At 39.1% G+C, this 19,159-nt stretch overlaps 1 protein-coding gene across 1 annotated transcript in view; it reads left to right on the top strand.

Moving 5' to 3' along the window:
• LOC136877706 (uncharacterized) overlaps positions 1–19,159 on the top strand; it is a 156,142-nt gene that overhangs the window by 13,595 nt on the left and 123,388 nt on the right. The window contains exon 3 of the mRNA XM_068228709.1: positions 8,446–8,611. Coding sequence (XP_068084810.1) covers positions 8,446–8,611 — 166 coding nt within the window. The remainder of the gene's footprint in view (positions 1–8,445; positions 8,612–19,159) is intronic.

Here is a 19,159-nt window from a genome sequence, read left to right as displayed (position 1 = left end):
GCGTTTGCTGGACTTCTGTGCTAGTATGGGTTTAGCTGTTACGAATACGTTCTTCAAGCATAAGGCTATTCACCGCTACACATGGGAGGCTAGGGGTACCAGATCCATAATAGACTATATCTTAACAGACTTTGAATTCAGGAAATCTGTTAGGAATGTACGAGTTTTTCGAGGATTTTTCGATGATACAGACCACTATCTGATCTGTAGTGAACTAAGTATCTCTAGGCCTAGGATAGAGAAAGTGAAATCTGTCTGCAAACGAATAAGGGTAGAAAGTCTCCAGGACGAGGAAATTAGACAGAAGTACATGGATATGATTAGTGAGAAGTTTCGAACAGTAGACAGTAAGCAGGTTCAGGATATAGAAAGTGAATGGGTGGCATACAGGGATGCTGTAATAGAAAGAGCAAGGGAATGCCTAGGAACAACTGTGTGTAAAGATGGGAAAAGGTGAACAGCTTGGTGGAATGATGAAGTGAGAGCAGCCTGTAAACGTAAAAAGAAGGCTTATCAGAAATGGTTCCAAACAAGGGCCAAGGCAGACAGGGATTGGTACGTAGATGAAAGAAACAGAGCAAAACAAATAGTTGTTGAATCCAAAAAGAAGTCATGGGAAGATTTTGGTAATAACCTGGAAAGCCTAGGTCAAGCAGCAGGGAAACCTTTCTGGACAGTAATAAAGAATCTTAGGAAGGGAGGGAAAAAGGAAATGAACAGTGTTTTGAGTAATTCAGGTGAACTCATAATAGATCCCAGGGAATCACTGGAGAGGTGGAGGGAATATTTTGAACATCTGCTCAATGTAAAAGGAAATCATCACGGTAGTGTTGCAAACAGCCAAGCTCATGGGGAGGAGGGAAAGGATGTTGGTGAAATTATGCTTGAGGAAGTGGAAAGGATAGTAAATAAACTCCATTGTCATAAGGCAGCAGGAATAGATGAAATTAGACCTGAAATGGTGAAGTACAGTGGGAAGGCAGGGATGAAATGGCTTCATAGAGTAGTAAAATTAGCGTGGAGTGTTGGTAAGGTACCTTCAGATTGGACAAAAGCAGTAATTGCACCTATTTATAAGCAAGGGAACAGGAAGGATTGCAACAACTATCGAGGTATCTCATTGATTAGTATACCAGGCAAAGTATTCACTGGCATCCTGGAAGGGAGGATGCGATCAGTCGTTGAGAGGAAGTTGGATGAAAACCAGTGTGGTTTCAGACCATAGAGAGGCTGTCAGGATCAGATTTTCAGTATTCGCCAGGTAATTGAAAAATGCTATGAGAGGAATAGGCAGTTGTGTTTATGTTTCGTAGATCTAGAGAAAGCATATGACAGGGTACCGAGGGAAAAGATGTTCGCCATACTGGGGGACTATGGATATTAGGTAGATTATTAAAATCAATCAAAGGCATTTATGTTGATAATTGGGCTTCAGTGAGAATTGATGGTAGAATGAGTTCTTGGTTCAGGGTACTTACAGGAGTTAGACAAGGCTGTAATCTTTCACCTTTGCTGTTCGTAGTTTACATGGATCATCTGCTGAAAGGTATAAAATGGCAGGGAGGTATTCAGTTAGGTGGAAATGTAGTAAGCAGTTTGGCCTATGCTGACGACTTGGTCCTAATGGCAGACCGTGCCGAAAGCCTGCAGTCTAATATCTTGGAACTTGAAAATAGGTGCAATGAGTATGGTATGAAAATTAGCCTCTCGAAGACTAAATTGATATCAGTAGGTAAGAAATGCAACAGAATCGAATGTCAGATTGGTGATACAAAGCTAGAACAGGTTGATAATTTCAAGTATTTAGGTTGTGTTCTCCCAGGATGGTAATATAGTAAGTGAGATTGAATCAAGGTGTAGTAAAGCTAATGCAGTGAGCTCGCAGTTGCGATCAGCAGTATTCTGTAAGAAGGAAGTCAGCTCCCAGACGAAACTATCTTTACATCGGTCTGTTTTCAGACCAACTTTGCTTTACGGGAGCGAAAGCTGGGTGGACTCAGGATATCTTATTCATAAGTTAGAAGTAACAGACATGAAAGTAGCGAGGATGATTGCTGGTACAAACATGTGGGAACAATGGCAGGAGGGTACTCGGAATGAGGAGATAAAGGCTAATTTAGGAATGAACTCGATGGATGAAGCTGTACGCATAAACCGGCTTCGGTGGTGGGGTCATGTGAGGCGAATGGAGGAGGATAGGTTACCCAGGAGAATAATGGACTCTGTTATGGAGGGTAAGAGAAGTAGAGGGAGACCAAGACGACGATGGTTAGACTCGGTTTCTAACGATTTAAAGATAAGAGGTATAGAACTAAATGAGGCCACAACACTAGTTGCAAATCGAGGATTGTGGTGACGTTTAGTAAATTCTCAGAGGCTTGCAGACTGAACGCTGAAAGGCATAACAGTCTATAATGATAATGTATGTATGTATGTATGTATGTATGTATGTATGTATGTATGTATGTATGTATGTATGTACTCCAACAGTCAAATCCAATTGTTCATAAAAATGCTTATTCATTAAGACCCCAAGAACAGAGCTACTCACTGTTAGAAGTGAAGGCATTAATATGGGGTACAAGATTCTATCACACCTGAAGATCTAGGAAATAAGAAGAGCAACCCATAAGTCCAATAAACTGTGATCAACGCATACGCTCTTCCTGGGTTAATTTACATATCTTATAAAGATAGGACCTAAAATCAAGTACCTCACGTTTATGAACAATCCATATTCTTACAACATGTTTTATATATGTTACTCACGAACAAGATAATATTGGAAAAAATTTCATTACAGTGTATAAGGCACACGGAACAGGAAGTGCAATCCACAACATTCCACAAGACCAACAAATTTTGATTAATACACATGCCTATGAGCAATTTAACTTTTATACATATATTTTTATGTATGTCACATATGTTAAGACAATGTATACTAAGTTTTAATCCGACGATTGTCCCCATTCATGAACCATTTGACATGTTGTCGCTATATGACATTCCTTGTTGGATTTGGTAATGTTTTTATTGCATGATATATTATATGTGATTATGTGACTAGCTGATGATGATGACCTAGAAGGGTCAAAACCAGTCCTAATTTTAATTTAATAATAATAAGTATTGATTAGGTGGAAGCCTTCTTCTCATTGCATTTGTGTACAGTATCAATATGGAGTGAAACTTATAGATTACGATATCCTCTATAATACAATAAAAGAGATATAACCTTTATGCCGATGACCTCCAAATTTACTGACAAGTTAATATTTCTTATTGAGTTTGATCCATCCATCATCTAAAGGCTAAGCCTTGTCGCTGCAGCCACATCCCTGGTCTTCAGCAGTCCTTTTCATCGTGACTTAGGAAGCAAAACTCAGCTGAGTGATTATGTTCCTAAGGTATGAGAGACGTGGTCTTCCTCTCGACTTCTTCCCTAGGACCTTTCCTTCGAAGACATTCTGGAGAAAGGTGTCATGTCGTAGGACGTGCCCAAGAAATTTAGCTTTCCTCTGCTCTATTAACACCTACCTTCATCAACTTGGTGTGTACGCCAATGAAAACTTTCTCTGCCTCAACCCGAAAAGAACTCGAACAGTTATAATTAGTTCTCAGGAATGATTAAATACCATGTATAAACATTATACTATTCCTTTGGTGATAATAAATGCAACCCTAATCCCACACAGTGAAGAACCTAGGTGTGACTCAAACTGAAACTGTTGACTGGTCTGCACACATAAGAAATATATGTAGAAAGATGTACACGACACTACATGCACTCAAACGACATAGGATATTTTTCCACAAGACATAAAGATAAAACTTCTCCAAATTTTTATACTATCATTGCTTGACTATTGCAATGTTGTCCTCGTTGATGCTACTCATAAACAGGTTACAAAACTACAATAAGTGTTCAACTCTGGTCTTCAATTTGCTTTTAACTTGAGTTATGCTAAATAACCCCTAGCTACACAGATCTTTCTTGGCTGAAATTTTGCAGGCGATGGAAGTTTTATGTACTTATTTTGTTATATCGAACTCTGAGAGAAAGTCTCCCTAAATATGGTTCTTCAAAATATAATTTCTTGTCTTCTTTCCATAATTGTAACACTAGACCTGGCCATTCCCATCTACCACTCTTCTAGTACAATAATTATTTTGTTGTGGCTGGGTCACAATTTTGGAATTCACATCCAACTGCAGACAGGAACTCACAATCTCAAAATTAAAGACTGCATGCAGAACACTGCTGACTGTTTCGTGTGACTGCTGACATACGAGAGGTTGTGTGATTGTGGTAGGAAATATAGAACATTATTTTTAATGTACAACTGAAGCATGTTATTTTATTGTTATAGTGTAAATTAGCATTCACCCCTGTTCATCAAGTCTAAGTAATATCACTGTTTATTGTCATACTTGTTTTCACTTTGTTAGTATGTATTTTGTTCTGTTTATGCATTGGCTTATGTTTTCAGTTCATATTTTATTTGTTTTTCATTATGATGTATTGTTTTACTCTTCTTTTACTTTTTTGCTTTCATCGCATAAGACCTATCTGTGTCGATGCAACGTAAAGGAACTAGCAAAAAAACAAAATTTTTATGCTTCAAATTTCTTTTGTTTGTTGAGCATTATTTTCTTTCATCATTGTATGTTCTTCAAATCTTTTAATTAGCTTAGGTTTTTTTTTTTTTAAATTCTCATCATCTTCCACTTCCTTTCCCTTTATCCAGCTCCTGCTGGATCGGGGCATTTATGACATTACTCCACCTTCCTCACTCCTTCCACCATTCCTTTTTCATAATTTTGTCCCAGTCCTGGTTTCTTCTTCTAGCACTCCTCTTTATTGAATCGATCCGCCTTGTTCTAGGTCTCCCTCTCGTTCTCTTTCCCTCAAACTTCATCTCCATTATCTGTTTTAGTGTTCTTTCCTCCTTCATTCTCTTTACTTGTCCAAACCTTCTCAGTTTACTCCTATCAATTCCCTCATTTAGATTCTCCATTCTGTCCTCCTTTCTCACATCTTCATTTCTTACTCTGTCTTTCCTTATCTTTCCTGTCTTACTTCTTAGGTACTTAATTTTGTTGGCTTGAATTCTACTCTCTTCCCTACTTATCATTGTCCAAGTCTCATCCCCAATAGGTCAATATGGTTGCATAATACATTTCATACATTATCTCTTTACACTTCCTTGGTACTTCCTTATTCCAGACAAGGTTTCTTATACTCTGGTAAAATGCATTGCCCTGTTGCACCCTCTTGCTAATCTCCATTAATTCACTCCTTAGGTATTTGAAACTGTCAATAATTTCATGGCTTTGACCACAAGATTTCACAATGCCTTTCCACTGTCTTTCTCCTTTTGATGTCAATATGGGCTTGTTTTCTTTCACTGATTTTCCTTTTGATGTTAATATGGTCTTGTGTTTTATTTCACTGATTTTCATACCATACATTTCAATTTTCTTGTTCATTGCAACAAGTTGTTCTTGTACTTCTTCCCTGTTTGTTTCCCAGACCTCAGTATCATCTGCAGATAGTAATAACTCATCTCCCTATTTTCATATGCTTCCTTTGTCTGCTGTATAATTTCGTCCATAACCATTAGTAGCCAAAGAAGTGACAGCACACTTCCCTCTTTTAGTCCAGTTTTATTTCTAAACCATTCTGTCTTTACAAATGGAGTCTGTACGCTGCTGACACAGTTTTCACTGTTTTTGTACATTTCTTGCATTATTTCTACAGTTTGTGTACCCAGACACTTTTTGGCCATGGTTTTCCCACACGCATTCCCTGGGAACACTATTGTATACCTTTGTTAGTTCTATGAATGCCATGACCAGATCCTTTCCATATTTCCAAATCTTTTCCATTAATTCCTTTCTGAAGATTGGGTCCATTGTAGATCTTCCACTTCTAAAGCCATACTATTCCTCTTGCAACTCTCCTTCTACCTTTTTCTTCATTCTACTCTCTGATATTCTTTCCAGTATTTTTGCTACTCCATGAACATAGTATGCTGATGTAGCAGGGGGAGAGGTGATACTCCCACGTGGCACTTCCCAGGTGGCGGATAGGTGGGTCCTAAGGGCTTGCCGGCGGACTTGAGGGAAATAAAATAACTCTCACGGACCAAACACACAACCCCCTGTAGGTGGGGATGCAGACAAGGAATTCACCCACGGTATCCCCTGCGTGTCGTAAAAGGCGACTAAAAGGGGCGACCAAGGGATGATCAAATTAGAACCATGAAACTACTTGTGATTAGTACCATCATGCGGGGAACACCATGGGTCGCTTTTCCTTGCACGTAGTACCATTATGTTGGGTACCAAATAGGTTTGTGATTAGTAGCAAATGAGAGCGGAACTATTTTTACAGTACCTGTGATTAGTAGCACTATATGAGCGACACCATGGGATGAGGAAACCCATGGTTCTGGCTTGCCTATAATTAGTACCCACTATATGAGGAACACCACGGGATAGTACGAGTCCCTGTGGTCAGTACCCTTATGTGATGAACACCATAGGTTTGCGTTGCTGGTGGCGAATGAACGTACCATTTCCACTTCTATTATAATGTCCAAATTCAAAGTGTCATTGTTTAAGAAGCCTTTCTCATGGACAGTCAAGATTTCTTCTGAGGACGCAGAGCTCAGTTCTCTGCGAAATGTTAAGTATTTCACTTTATTTTCTTGACACGGCATAAGCCCAGAAGCCTATACAGTATCATGTCTATATTGGACCATTCATCCTCCACATTTCCTACTTCAATAGCTGGAATTTGTTGTTTCAGTCTCTCCAGAGACTCCAGAAATTCTTCCTGTACATTCTTATCTTTTCATTTCCACATTTTAATTTTACAATCTCTTATCTCCTTTAATTTTTGTATTTTCTCCACACTCAGTTTTGCTATCACAACTCTATAATCTCCATTGAATGCTTCTCCTGGTAAAGCTGTTACATCCATCAACTGTCTGCAATTTGTCCTTTCCACCAGAAAGTAATCAATTACTGATTTTATTCTTCTGTCATCCCAGCCATATGTTGTAATTTTCCTGTTGTTTGTCTTACAGAACCATGTTGTTTCCTGCAGTCAGTCCATTCCTCTCACAAAACTCAACTAGTTTCTCTCCTATTTCATTCCTTTTCCCATATCCTTATGGGAGGATTACTTCTTCTTTTCTCTGTCTTTCATTTCCCACCCGTGTATTTAATTCTCTCATGATAATCACTTCCACGTTAGTTATCTCCATTTATATTTTCTTCAGAAATTCCTTAATATCCTCCTCTTTGTTCTCTGCATGTGGTGCATACTCTTATACAAATTCCTTAACTTTGTTGTTCATTCTCAGTCTTTTCCTGTCGCTGATGTACTCGTACTTTACCATATCCATGTACTCTTCTAGCTGTTTTGAGGTTATCAGGCCCACTCCATTTTCTGCGTCTCTGCCACCGCTCCAGTATAGAGTATATCCTTTCCCCTTCCATTTAAACTTGCTCAACCTCATACTTTCTGTACCCTCGTTTTCCATAAAATTCACCACTTCTTCTGCCTTTCGTGTAAGGGCCAAAATGTTGATTATGCCCACTTTCATGTTGTTGGCTACTGGTCACCCACAGTTCCCCCAGTGCCGAGGGACTGCACGTAGCTTGCAGCAGGGTACGTCCTAACCTTTTCCAAGACAAGTTCCGAAGTGTCATATTATGTATAGGCTATTATTACGGTGGGGTCGCCCAGAGGTGTAACTTTATGCCGTTCCTCAGGCGTACAGATGCCTTTTGCAGCTGTTTCTGTGAATTATAGACATTGGTGATAGGAGAAAGTTCTTCAATTTTATCTGCCATTGGGACTGAAGTCCTCTTCCTCCATCTAAACCATTGACCATGTTCTTCTTTCTGGTGAATTGATGTGTCATTTCCTACACAAAGTCTTCACCTGGCCTCCAAAGGGAGGGCTCCTCCGCTCATAGCCGTTGGTCCTCTCTTTGGGTGACAAGTTTGGTAATGGCCGCTTGACCCTCGGCCAGACAGTTGCAGGTAGTACTGTCTACTGTCACATATGGTAGCAGGATGATCCTGAATTTGACAGTATCTTTGATTTTTTAATAGAATATTATATTTCTCTTACTATCTTGCACTTTACATGGTTAAGTGTAAGAGAGGGACACGAGCCACAACTTCACCACTGCTAAAGGCATAAATAAATAAATAAATAAATAAATAAATAAATAAATAAATAAATAAATAAATAAATAAATAAATAAATAAATAAATGTATGAATGAATAAATAAATAAATAAATAAATAAATAAATAAATCCGATGTATTGCTGACATTTATTCAAGCATGCTTCCTGCCAATTTTCGTATATTGCCTATAAATTTCCATTCATAATACAGTATATTCTTGTTTTACCTATAGTATAGAGCTCCACCCCTGGCTAAGTCAAAACGTTCACTGACACGTGAGAAGTATGCTCCACCATCCCACCATTCAAGTCAAGATTTGTGTCCACCTACCACTCGCAACCAACATCAACTGCCTTCAGTGACTGCTATGCCAGTCATCAAAGGGACCAAGCCTCAAGGTTAGTTTATTATTTCTTGAGTTGTTTTACATGTCTGTGAGCTATAAGTAGTTGTATTAATACTAAAATATAACAGTTTCAAGTTACCTCATTGGAGTGAATTGAACATTGATCATCTTCAAAATTTGACTCCTGGGGCAGGAACGTAGTTTATGATCAGAATTACTATCTAGCTCCATGACTTGGTCTTGGGGTTCTCGGTTCAATTCCTAGTTGGGTCACGGAATTTTAATTATAAGTGATTATTTTCTGGCTCAGGGACTGGGTACTTATTCTGTCTTCAACATTCCTGAATCTCACATAACATACACAACACTACCCTCTAGTACAGTAACCTGTAGCTTTCCGTACACTGCAGACACCGCCCATGTCATCAAAGATTCTGCCCTGTAAGAAATGTATCCGGCTGTAATAGACACAGAAAATGATTATATCAAAATTATTATAGTAGATATTTATTGCTAATGTTTATCATCTCTGTGTTATGGATGTTAACACTGAAGGAATTGAAAATAATTATTCTCTTCTACCCCTAAATTATTTTTTTCTTAGCGAAAGCTAGGGAGATTGGCGAAAGATACAAGCTATATTATAATGGTGAAAATAGCATTCAGAATGGTGTTGGCATCATGATCAGTCAAAAATATCAGGGAAATGCCATTGATGTTCGTCGAATATCTGATCACCTCATGACTGTCAAAATAGAGCTTGGTGCAACAACTCTCTGATTTATCACATTCTATGCACCCCAAACCAGATGCTCTGATGACCAGAAGAATGAATTCTGGGATGGACTGGACGCCCATTTACAAACCATGGGTCCCAAAAAACATCTGGTTGTAGGAGGAGACCTTAGCAATAGATGGCTATAACCAGTGTCATGGAGGTAACGGATTTGGCACTCGCAATGATGATGGTACCCAGATTTTAGACTGTGCTGAAGCACACGAGCTCGTAGTGACCAACACATACTTCAAGAAGTGGGTCACTCGTCTCATTGGCTACACTAATGGTGGGCACAAGACTCAAAACAGATTATCTGCTTGTAAGACGACGTAACTTGTAGTGGGTAATCAATGTTAAGGTCATCCCTTCAGAAACAATTGCTCCCTAGCATCAGCCTCTTGTCATGAACTTCCAGATGACTAATCTGTGCCACAAGCGACCATGAATGAATGGGGTCGAATGGATAAAATGGTGGTACTTATGTGAATGCAAAACTCAGTTCAAGGCTGCCCTTGGTCCCATTAATATCGACACAAACCAGCCAGTGTCTGCCATGTGGGACGATTTGTTTGGATGAGTACATACTGCAGCTACTGCCATCCTTGGGAAAACAAAGCCAGGGAAAGGAGCTATTTATAAGCAAGTCTGATGGTGGAACTATGAAGTGCAACTAGCTGTGCAGAATAAGAAGAAGGCATTTAAAGCATGGTTCCAGTAGCACACCAATGAAGATATTCAGCATTATAAGGCAAAAAAAAGTGGCCAAACGAGCAGTAGCAGCAAGCAGAGCAGCTTACTACAACCATGCATATGCTGAATTGGGTGTGCATGAAGGAGCGAATAAAATCTATCATTTGGCCTGTGCATGTCATCAAGCATCTCAGGACTTTGGACATGTGAAGCACATTAAGGACGAAAACCACTGTTCCTCCGAGACCCACCCACCATCCTTCGCCGATGGAGCGACTTCTTCTCCAAAATGAGAAATGAAGAATTTGACCATCCTACATTCCAATCGCTGGGCCTGTACTACCAGTTATGACAAAGGAGGTCGAAGAAGATGAAGAATGGGAAAGCAAATGCCTCTGATGACATCTCAGCTGAAGTGACTAAATGCATAGATTATTGGCCAGTGCAGCTTTTGTGTCATGCTACAAAAATATTTGAATGGGTAATTGATGCCAGGCTCCTTAAAATTGTTTCTATAACTCTGAACCAATGCGGTTTCATCAAAGGGAGTGGAACAACGGGTGCCATTTACTCTGCTCAGTTCCTTTTGGAGAAGCACCGGGAAAAGGCCAAACCCATCCATATAGCATTCCTTAACTTGGGGGCCGATGACCTTCGATGTTAGGCCCCTTTAAACAACAAGCATCCTTAACTTGGAGATGGCCTTTGATCACATCCCACACACGCTCATTTGGCATGCCGTATGATCCCACAATGTCCCTGAAGTCCGTGTCCAGTGGATGCACCTTCAGTACCGCAACGTTTCCAGCACGGTCCGATGTGCAGCAGGAACATCACCTCCCTTCACCATCAGTGTTGGAGTACGTCAGGGATCGGCACTTTCACCCTTACTGTTTGTCCTTAGCATGGACACTATTATGTGTGACCTGCAAATACCCCACCCATGGACACTCCTCTACTCCGATGACATCTTCTTGGTAGATTTACGACTTGAAAGCCTCCAGGAAAAAATTCAGCAATGGAAACAACAGCTTGGCAGATTTCGACTTCGAATCAATCTCAGGAAGACAGAGTATATGGAGTGTGGCACACAAACTGATGGTACCATCAGCATCAGTGGAGAAGAATGAAGAAAGTAGAGTAATGCAAATACCTCAGCTCCCCTTATATGCAGCAATAGTGATAGCCTTCCAGATGCCCACGCCTGGTTCAACACCACCTGGATGAAATGGCACCAGCTGATTGGAGTCCCGTGTGATCATTGGATGCCCCTATACTAAAATCAAAGGTATACAGAATGATAATATACCCAGTTGCCCTCTTCGGATCGCAGTGCTAGCCAGTGACAGGAAAGCATGAGCAGGTTCCACATGCTGTGGAAATGAGAATGCTCTGATAGAGCCTTGAACTCATGCGATATGACCACACAAATAATGATGTTGTCCAACGACGGTGGGAGTTGCACCAATTGTACAGTAGAGAAATACGGGTAGGTAGACTTAGATGGTACGGACCTGCCGTTCACAGCAAAGAGAGCTCTGTAGCAAAGACAATCATGTGTTAGGAGCCTGAAGACCAGCAACCGTGTGGTCGACCGAAAAACCGGTGAATGGATCGCATCAAGGACGGCATGGTATATATGAACGTCACCCAAGTAGATGCCTTGGATCAGTCTAAATGAAAACAGATGTGGCGACGAGAGACCTTCCTACTGTGCAGGAAAAACACTAGGAAGATGATGATTTCCGACTCTTCACTAAAGAGTTAACGTGAATGTTGTCTTCTGTGATTTTGAGGTTGTGATGCTGTGTCTAGTTGTAGGTATGGGACAACATTTTACAAAATCTTCCCTTCATCCACAAATGACAGAAAATTTCTTGTACAATTTAACTGCTTAGCTTTTTTTCAACTGGATAAATATACATACTCCTTGAAATAGATTAAAGGATAGCGTAATAAAATGCAGCTAATAAACTTTACTAAGGATGGGAGCAGATATGAAATTTTTCTTCTTCCTAGCCCTTTTCCCAGTTTATTGGGGTTGGCACTTTATGAGAATTTAGCCCGGTCTTAGGGATAGATGCCCTTCTGACACCAACCCTATGTGGACTTGTACCTGGAGTCCTCTGAACCGAAGGCCAAGGAGCTAGAGTGTGTTCTATGTGAATTTGCATCTCCTTATCCTAAGATTGAAAGTTCAAACCTGGCCAAGGTAGTCAGATTTTTGAAGGTCAGAAAAAAGTCTATTTGAGACACTGTGTTTTAAGATGCCAGAATGTAAAAGGTCCCTGGTGACATGTTTGATGTTTATATGACAAAATTAATTAAACTCAGCTATAGATTGCCCAACAGAAATTTGTTTTTCGCTGTCTGCTAGATTAACATACGGGTAGACCTCGTTATACGCGATAGTTACGTTCCGCGGATTTGCAGCGCATACCGAATTCGTGTAAATCGAGTGTCATTTTATATGTAAAATATAGGGTTAGGTTTTCGTTTGCTCACATATTAAATTTAAAATAGCAGAGATTCTTAGTATTTTTACAAGAAATAACCATTATCATGTTTCTGAAATGCATTTTAATACAATGTTTATACACTTAAAAACTGGATACTGAAACACACAACAATAAACTAAACTCTGAATACAAGTTCTTGACATTAGACATGTGTTGTTGGTTGTGATGTTCAATCCAATCCATTCTTTCCACCGCTTCCGAACGAGAATTGGTCACTTTAGCGCACTTAAATTAGTGGAAGATTGAGCAGTTTTTCGAATTGATTCCGCATTGATTCACGAATAGTTCTCACAGTGGATTCACAGTCCCAAAGCACACTGAATGTCAATGATACGCTCACCTTTCTCATAGCGATCCAAAACTTCTGTGTTTCTAACAAATACAGCTTTGCTACACGCTTCTTTCCTTTGAAGGCACACTTTCTCTTTTTTTACCCGGCGTTTTAAATACGAAACCTGTCAAGTACAACATGACAGCTCTACTGACCGGACCTGACAATTCACGTCTCGACAAACATGACAGAAGATGTGCGTAGAAATGCGCTTGCCCCGTTTTTCCTTGGTGCGCGACGTAGTGTACGTTACAGCGTTCGACACCCATATCTGTACCCGCCTTAGGGCATTACAGCTTCAATGTACTGTTAACAGATGGCAGCACAAGACTCAAAAACGAAACTTGCGTATATGCGAAATCGCGGATAACGAATCCGCGTATAACGGGGTTTACCTGTATATCAAAATGGACATACAAGCAGCCTAGAAGAATCAGATTGCCTGCACATAGTAAGGTACGCCATTCAATGATGATTGTTATTATGGCCCAGAATACTCTACATTTAGGCTAAGTTCTGTTAGTATTGTCGAACCTGTCCTAACGGACACCTTTATTCTGTGGACATCTCTCTATATGGACATTTTTCTACGGAACCAATTTTATGTTACATAAGACACATGTTAAACGGATACCTCGAATTCTGGACTGCAGATATCTACACTAGTCTCGTCCGCTTATCTTATGTACATGTTCCAGGACAGTTTGTACACCTGGCTATGTCATCCTTTCTTTTAAAACAATTCTGTAGACATACGGGAAATTCTTTTGAATTTTTGTACTATTTTGAGTCCAAGGAAAAGAGAGAAAGAAATGTACATAGGAATGTTGTAGTAACCAGGTTAATTCTTCTGTACAGGGCTCTTTCCAGACCTTCCATTATGGCTGTCGTACGTTCTACCTTCTGAGAATTCTCGTTGTCTGGGAATGCTGTCGGTGACTCTGTTTACTCACAAGATACCAAAGGATTTTCCAACCGAACTTGCATCATTCTGTTCATAACTCAGATTGTTGCTGATAAGGTTGAGGTCAGGTAGTTCAGTAAAACTTGAAAAGGAACAGACTTATGCGCTATTTCTGGGAAAGAAGTACCATGTGCCCAGTAAACATGAGTAACAAGGGACAAGAACTTTCATTGAGAAAGCGCACTGAAAAATTCAAATGCGGGAAAAGTCGAACACAATTAAAATTAAATTTTAAGTGAGTGGGAGAAAATTAGGAATCGAGGAGTGAAAAAGAAAGCGGGAGTCATTTTTGCAGTTGTGAACATTGCAGTACATAAGTGGTTAAAGTGTGTTCGAGCAAAGAAACTGTGAGCGAGTGGGCCAATGTTACAAGAAAAACCACGAGAAATTGCAGATAATCTGAAAATTGAGAATCTTGAGCAGCTGAAGAATTTGTGTGTTACACTGGATCGCGAGTACGGGGATACAACATTGGAACCATTTAACAGTATTTATTCCCTTTTCAAGAGTCCACATCAAAGAAAAGTGATGTGAATTCTGCTTCAATACGGAACCTAAATATGAAGTTCTTAACTTTAAATACTTTTCAAGAGTATCGCAATAAAGAAAAACTGTGCTATATTTACACACACACACAGCTAATGAATACTTCCCAAAGTTGATATGTTTATAAAGGCTGTACAATTACTTCTAGTAACTCCCAGACAAACTTTTAGTTACACACGATTTAGAATAATCAAAATAAAGATATATGCTTATATTTAACGTGGATGTTCTTTGCCATTAAAAATGTTGGATTTATTTTTACAACGTAATGGATATTTTTCGACGGAACTGATGGTGTCCCGCAGAAGAGAGGTTCAACTGTATAAGGCAGTCATGGTTACTTTTGAAAACATGTTTTCTAGAAGTTTGTCTTGTTTCGTACATATAAATGCAAATGGCTATCATATCTAGTGTTGCTGTTTGCTGCACAAACATAACATTAATTTCTATGGGAATATTTCATACAGTCTCTCCTCAGCTTTAAAATTCTTAAGTTCAGAGTTGGAACTCTCAGAAATTCTAAAAACTGATAATAGAATTTGCTTGTCTTTGTGTTTTGAGTCATCTGTCCATTGACTGGCTTGGTGCAGCTCTCCATTCAACCCTATCCTGTGCTAACCTTTTCATTTTTACATAACTACAACATCTATTCTACAGTAACCTGTTTGTCATATTCTTGCCTTGGTCTACCCCTACTGTTGTTACTGCCTGCACTTTCCTCAAAAACTGATTGAGCAAGTTTTGGGTGTCTTAAGATGTGTCCTATCATTCTATCTCTTAATCTGGTGAAATTTTGCCATATCGTTCTCTTCTCACCAATTTGATTCAGTACCAGTAACTCTTACTTTGTGACTCGATCTACCCATCTCACCTTCAGCATTCTTCTGTTACCACATTTCAAAATCTTCTATTCTCTTCCTTCCTGAGCTAGTTTTTCTTCCATACAATGCCATGCTCCAGACAAACATTTTCAAGAACTTCCTTCTAATTTGTATATCAATTTGAAGTGAGCACATTTCCTTTTTTAAGAAAGGCTTCTCTTGCTTGTTTGAGTCTGCATTTTATGTCCTCGTTACTTCTACCATTGTTCATTATTCTACTACTTAAGTAACAAAATTCATCTTCTTGATGACTTTTCCAAATTATTGTTTCCTGTATCACTTGACATCATTTGACTACATTCCATTAGTTTTGTTCTGGATTTATTTATTGTCATCTTGTAGTCCTTCTCCAAGACTGTGCCCATATCATTCAGCAATTTTTCCAGATATTCCACCAATTCAGATAAAATAACTATCATTGGCAAGTCTCAGAGTTTTGATTTCCGCTCCTTGAATTGTGAATCCGTTTTCAAATTTGCCTTTTATGTTCCTTTACTGTCTGTTCTATCTAAACGTTGAAAAGGTGAGGGAGCAAACTGCAACCCTGCTTCACTCCTTTCATTCTTTTTTCTTTCTTTCTTTATTTCTCTCTCTCTCTCTCTTTCTTTTTCATAGCCCTTGATTATTATCACTGTAGACTTTTTTTTTAGGTACATATTGTAGATAATCCTTCTGTCTCGATATGTGATCCCGATTATTATCTTCAGAATCTCAAATAGCTTGGTCCAATCAATATAATTGATTTCCTTTGCTAGATCTACAAACGCCTTGTACATGGGTTTGTCTTTTTTTAAATTTGTTCCTCCAAAATCAGATGTAAAGTCAATATTGCTTTGCATGTTCCTACATTTTTTCTGAAGCCAAACTGATCTCGCAACTGGGCTTCAACTTCTCTCTCCATGTTAAAATTTTTCAAGCATGAGATACTTGACGGGTGTTAGAAAGGGAACAGCCGAGTATGGGGTAGGGCTGTTTATCAGGAATGCCATTGCACGCAACATAGTGTCTGTTAGGCACGTAAATGAGTGAATGATGTGGGTAGATTTGTCAGTAACAGGGTGAGTTGGTTGTGCAGTTGGGGGCGCTCAGCTGTGAGCTCGCATCCGGGAGATAGTGGGTTGAACCCCACTGTCGGCAGCCCTGAAGATGGTTTTCCATGGTTTCCCATTTTAACACCAGGCAAATGCTGAGGCTGTACCTTAATTAAGGCCACGGACGCTTCCTTCCCATTCCCACACCTTTCATGTTCCATCATCGCCGTAAGACCTATCTGTGTCGGTGCGACGTAAAGCAAAAAAAAAAAAAAAAAAAAAAAAGATTTCACAGTTGGAGGAATTAGGATGAGAATTGTCTCAGTGTATTCACCATGTGAGGGTGCAGATGAGGATGAAGTTGGCAAGTTTTATGAAGCATTGAGTGACATCATGGTCAGGGTCAACAGCAAGGATAGAATAGTTCTAATGGGCGATTTCAATGCAAGAGTTGGAAATAGAACTGGAGGATACGAAAGGGTGATTGGTAAATGTGGCGAAGATATGGAAGCTAATGGGAATGGGAAGCGTTTGTTGGACTTCTGTGCTAGTATGGGTTTAGCAGTTAGGAATACATTCTTCAAGCATAAGGCTATTCACCGCTACACATGGGAGGCTAGGGGTACCAGACCCATAATAGACTATATCTTAACTGACTTCAAATTCAGGAAATCTGTTAGGAATGTACAAGTTTTCCGGGGATTTTTCGATGATACAGACCACTATCTGATCTGTAGTGAACTAAGTATCTCTAGGCCTAAGCTAGAGAAAGTGAAATCTGTCTGCAAATGAATAAGGGTAGAAAATCTCCAGGACGAGGAAATTAGACAGAAGTACATGGATATGATTACTGGGAAGTTTCGAACAGTAGACAGTAAGCAGGTTCAGGATATAGAAAGAGAATGGGTGGCATACAGGGATGCTGTAGTAGAAACAGCAAGGGAATGCCTAGGGACAACTGTGTGTAAAGATGGGAAAAGGTGAACATCTTGGCGGAATGATGAAGTGAGAGCAGCATGTAAATGTAAAAAGAAGGCTTTTCAGAAATGGCTCCAAACAAGGGCTGAGGCAGACAGGGATTTGTATGTAAATGAAAGAAACAGAGCAAAACAAATAGTTGTTGAATCCAAAAAGAAGTTGTGGGAAGATTTTGGTAATAACCTGGAAAGGCTATGTCAAGCAGCAGGGAAACCTTTCTGGACAGTAATAAATAATCTTAGGAAGGGAGGGAAAAGGAAATGAAGAGTGTTTTGAGTAATTCAGGTGAACTCATAATAGATCCCAAGGAATCACTGGAGAGGTGGAGGGAATATTTTGAACATCTTCTCAACGTAAAAGGAAATCTTCCTGGTGGTTTTGTGAACAGCTAAGCTCATGGGGAGGAAGAAAATGATGTTGGTGAAATTACGCTTGAGGAACTGGAAAGGATGGTAAATAAACTCCATTGTCATAAAGCAGCAGAAATAGAGGAAATTAGACCTGAAATGGTGAAGTATAGTGGGAAGGCAGGGATGAAATGGCTTCATAGAGTAGTAAGATTAGCATGGAGTGTTGGTAAGGTACCTTCAGATTGGACAAAAGCAGTAATTGCACCTATCTATAAGCAAGGGAACAGGAAGGATTGCAACAACTATCGAGGTATCTCATTGATTAGTATACCCGGCAAAGTATTTACTGGCATCTTGGAAGGGAGGGTGTGATCAATCGTTGAGAGGAAGTTGGATGAAAACCAGTGTGGTCTCAGACCACAGAGAGGCTGTCAGGATCAGATTTTCAGTGTGTATCAGGTAATTGAAAAATGCTACGAGAGGAATAGGCAGTTGTATTTATGTTTCGTAGATCTAGAGAAAGCACAAGAGTTGACCAAGGGAGGTTGGATAGGATATATGAAAGTGAGAAGCCTGGCACAAATAACTGGAAGCAGACGGAAGGCTGCATCAGCCGTCGCTCCTCCAAGAACACAGTAGATTTTGTCAACAACAAGATTTCGGGGAAGCTCTTTTAATAATAGCAAGACAGCAATCAGCTTCAGGGATCCTGAATTAATTGAATTCAAAAGACACTTCTATAAAATTAAACAACATTCGCCTTGGAAGTAGCAAATGAAGAGAACATCCTTGTAAAATATAGAACAGTGACAAAAGAATATTATTTTTCAAAAACATTTTATTAGTAGACAAGTAGAATATCATATATCATAGTGAAAAGTGCTGGAAACAAAAATATTTTATAACATCTGTTCCAATGAATGGATATAGTTTTAAAATAGGCTAAAATAAGTAAATCCATTTCCCTCCCATTTCACCACCCTATTCAACCATCCACATTGATTGTTATTGATTTCAATTTTTAAATTCACATAGATTTTAAGTAATACAAGGTACCGGTACTTATTAAGATGTTCTTAAGTAGAGAAATACTTTGTAATTTCACTTAAGGTTTGGAATACAGCTGAAGATGTTCCAAATGGAATGAAACATGTACTGTATATGATTGATTGATTGATTGATTGATTGATTGATTGATTGATTGATTGATTGATTGATTGATTGATTGATTGATTGATTGATTGATTGATTGATTGATTGATTGATTGATTGATTGATTGATTGATTGATTGATTGATTGATTGATTGATTGATTGATTGATTGATTGATTGATTGATTGATTGATTGATTGATTGATTGATTGATTGATGCAAATATAAGTAACAAAAAGGTAAAAATTTACTGTTATTGATTCATTGTACATTGACTTTCCAGTACATGAGTCCATGATCGTAACAAAACTATGTATATACTTATAGACGGGCAATCTGTACTGAAGATATGATTTCTTTTTTTTATTTTTTTTATTTTA

Source organism: Anabrus simplex, chromosome 7 (genome assembly GCF_040414725.1).
Source record: "Anabrus simplex isolate iqAnaSimp1 chromosome 7, ASM4041472v1, whole genome shotgun sequence".
Taxonomy (NCBI): domain Eukaryota; kingdom Metazoa; phylum Arthropoda; class Insecta; order Orthoptera; family Tettigoniidae; genus Anabrus; species Anabrus simplex.
The sequence above is the reverse complement of the archived record's forward strand: the minus strand, read 5'-3'. Positions and strand labels throughout refer to the sequence as shown.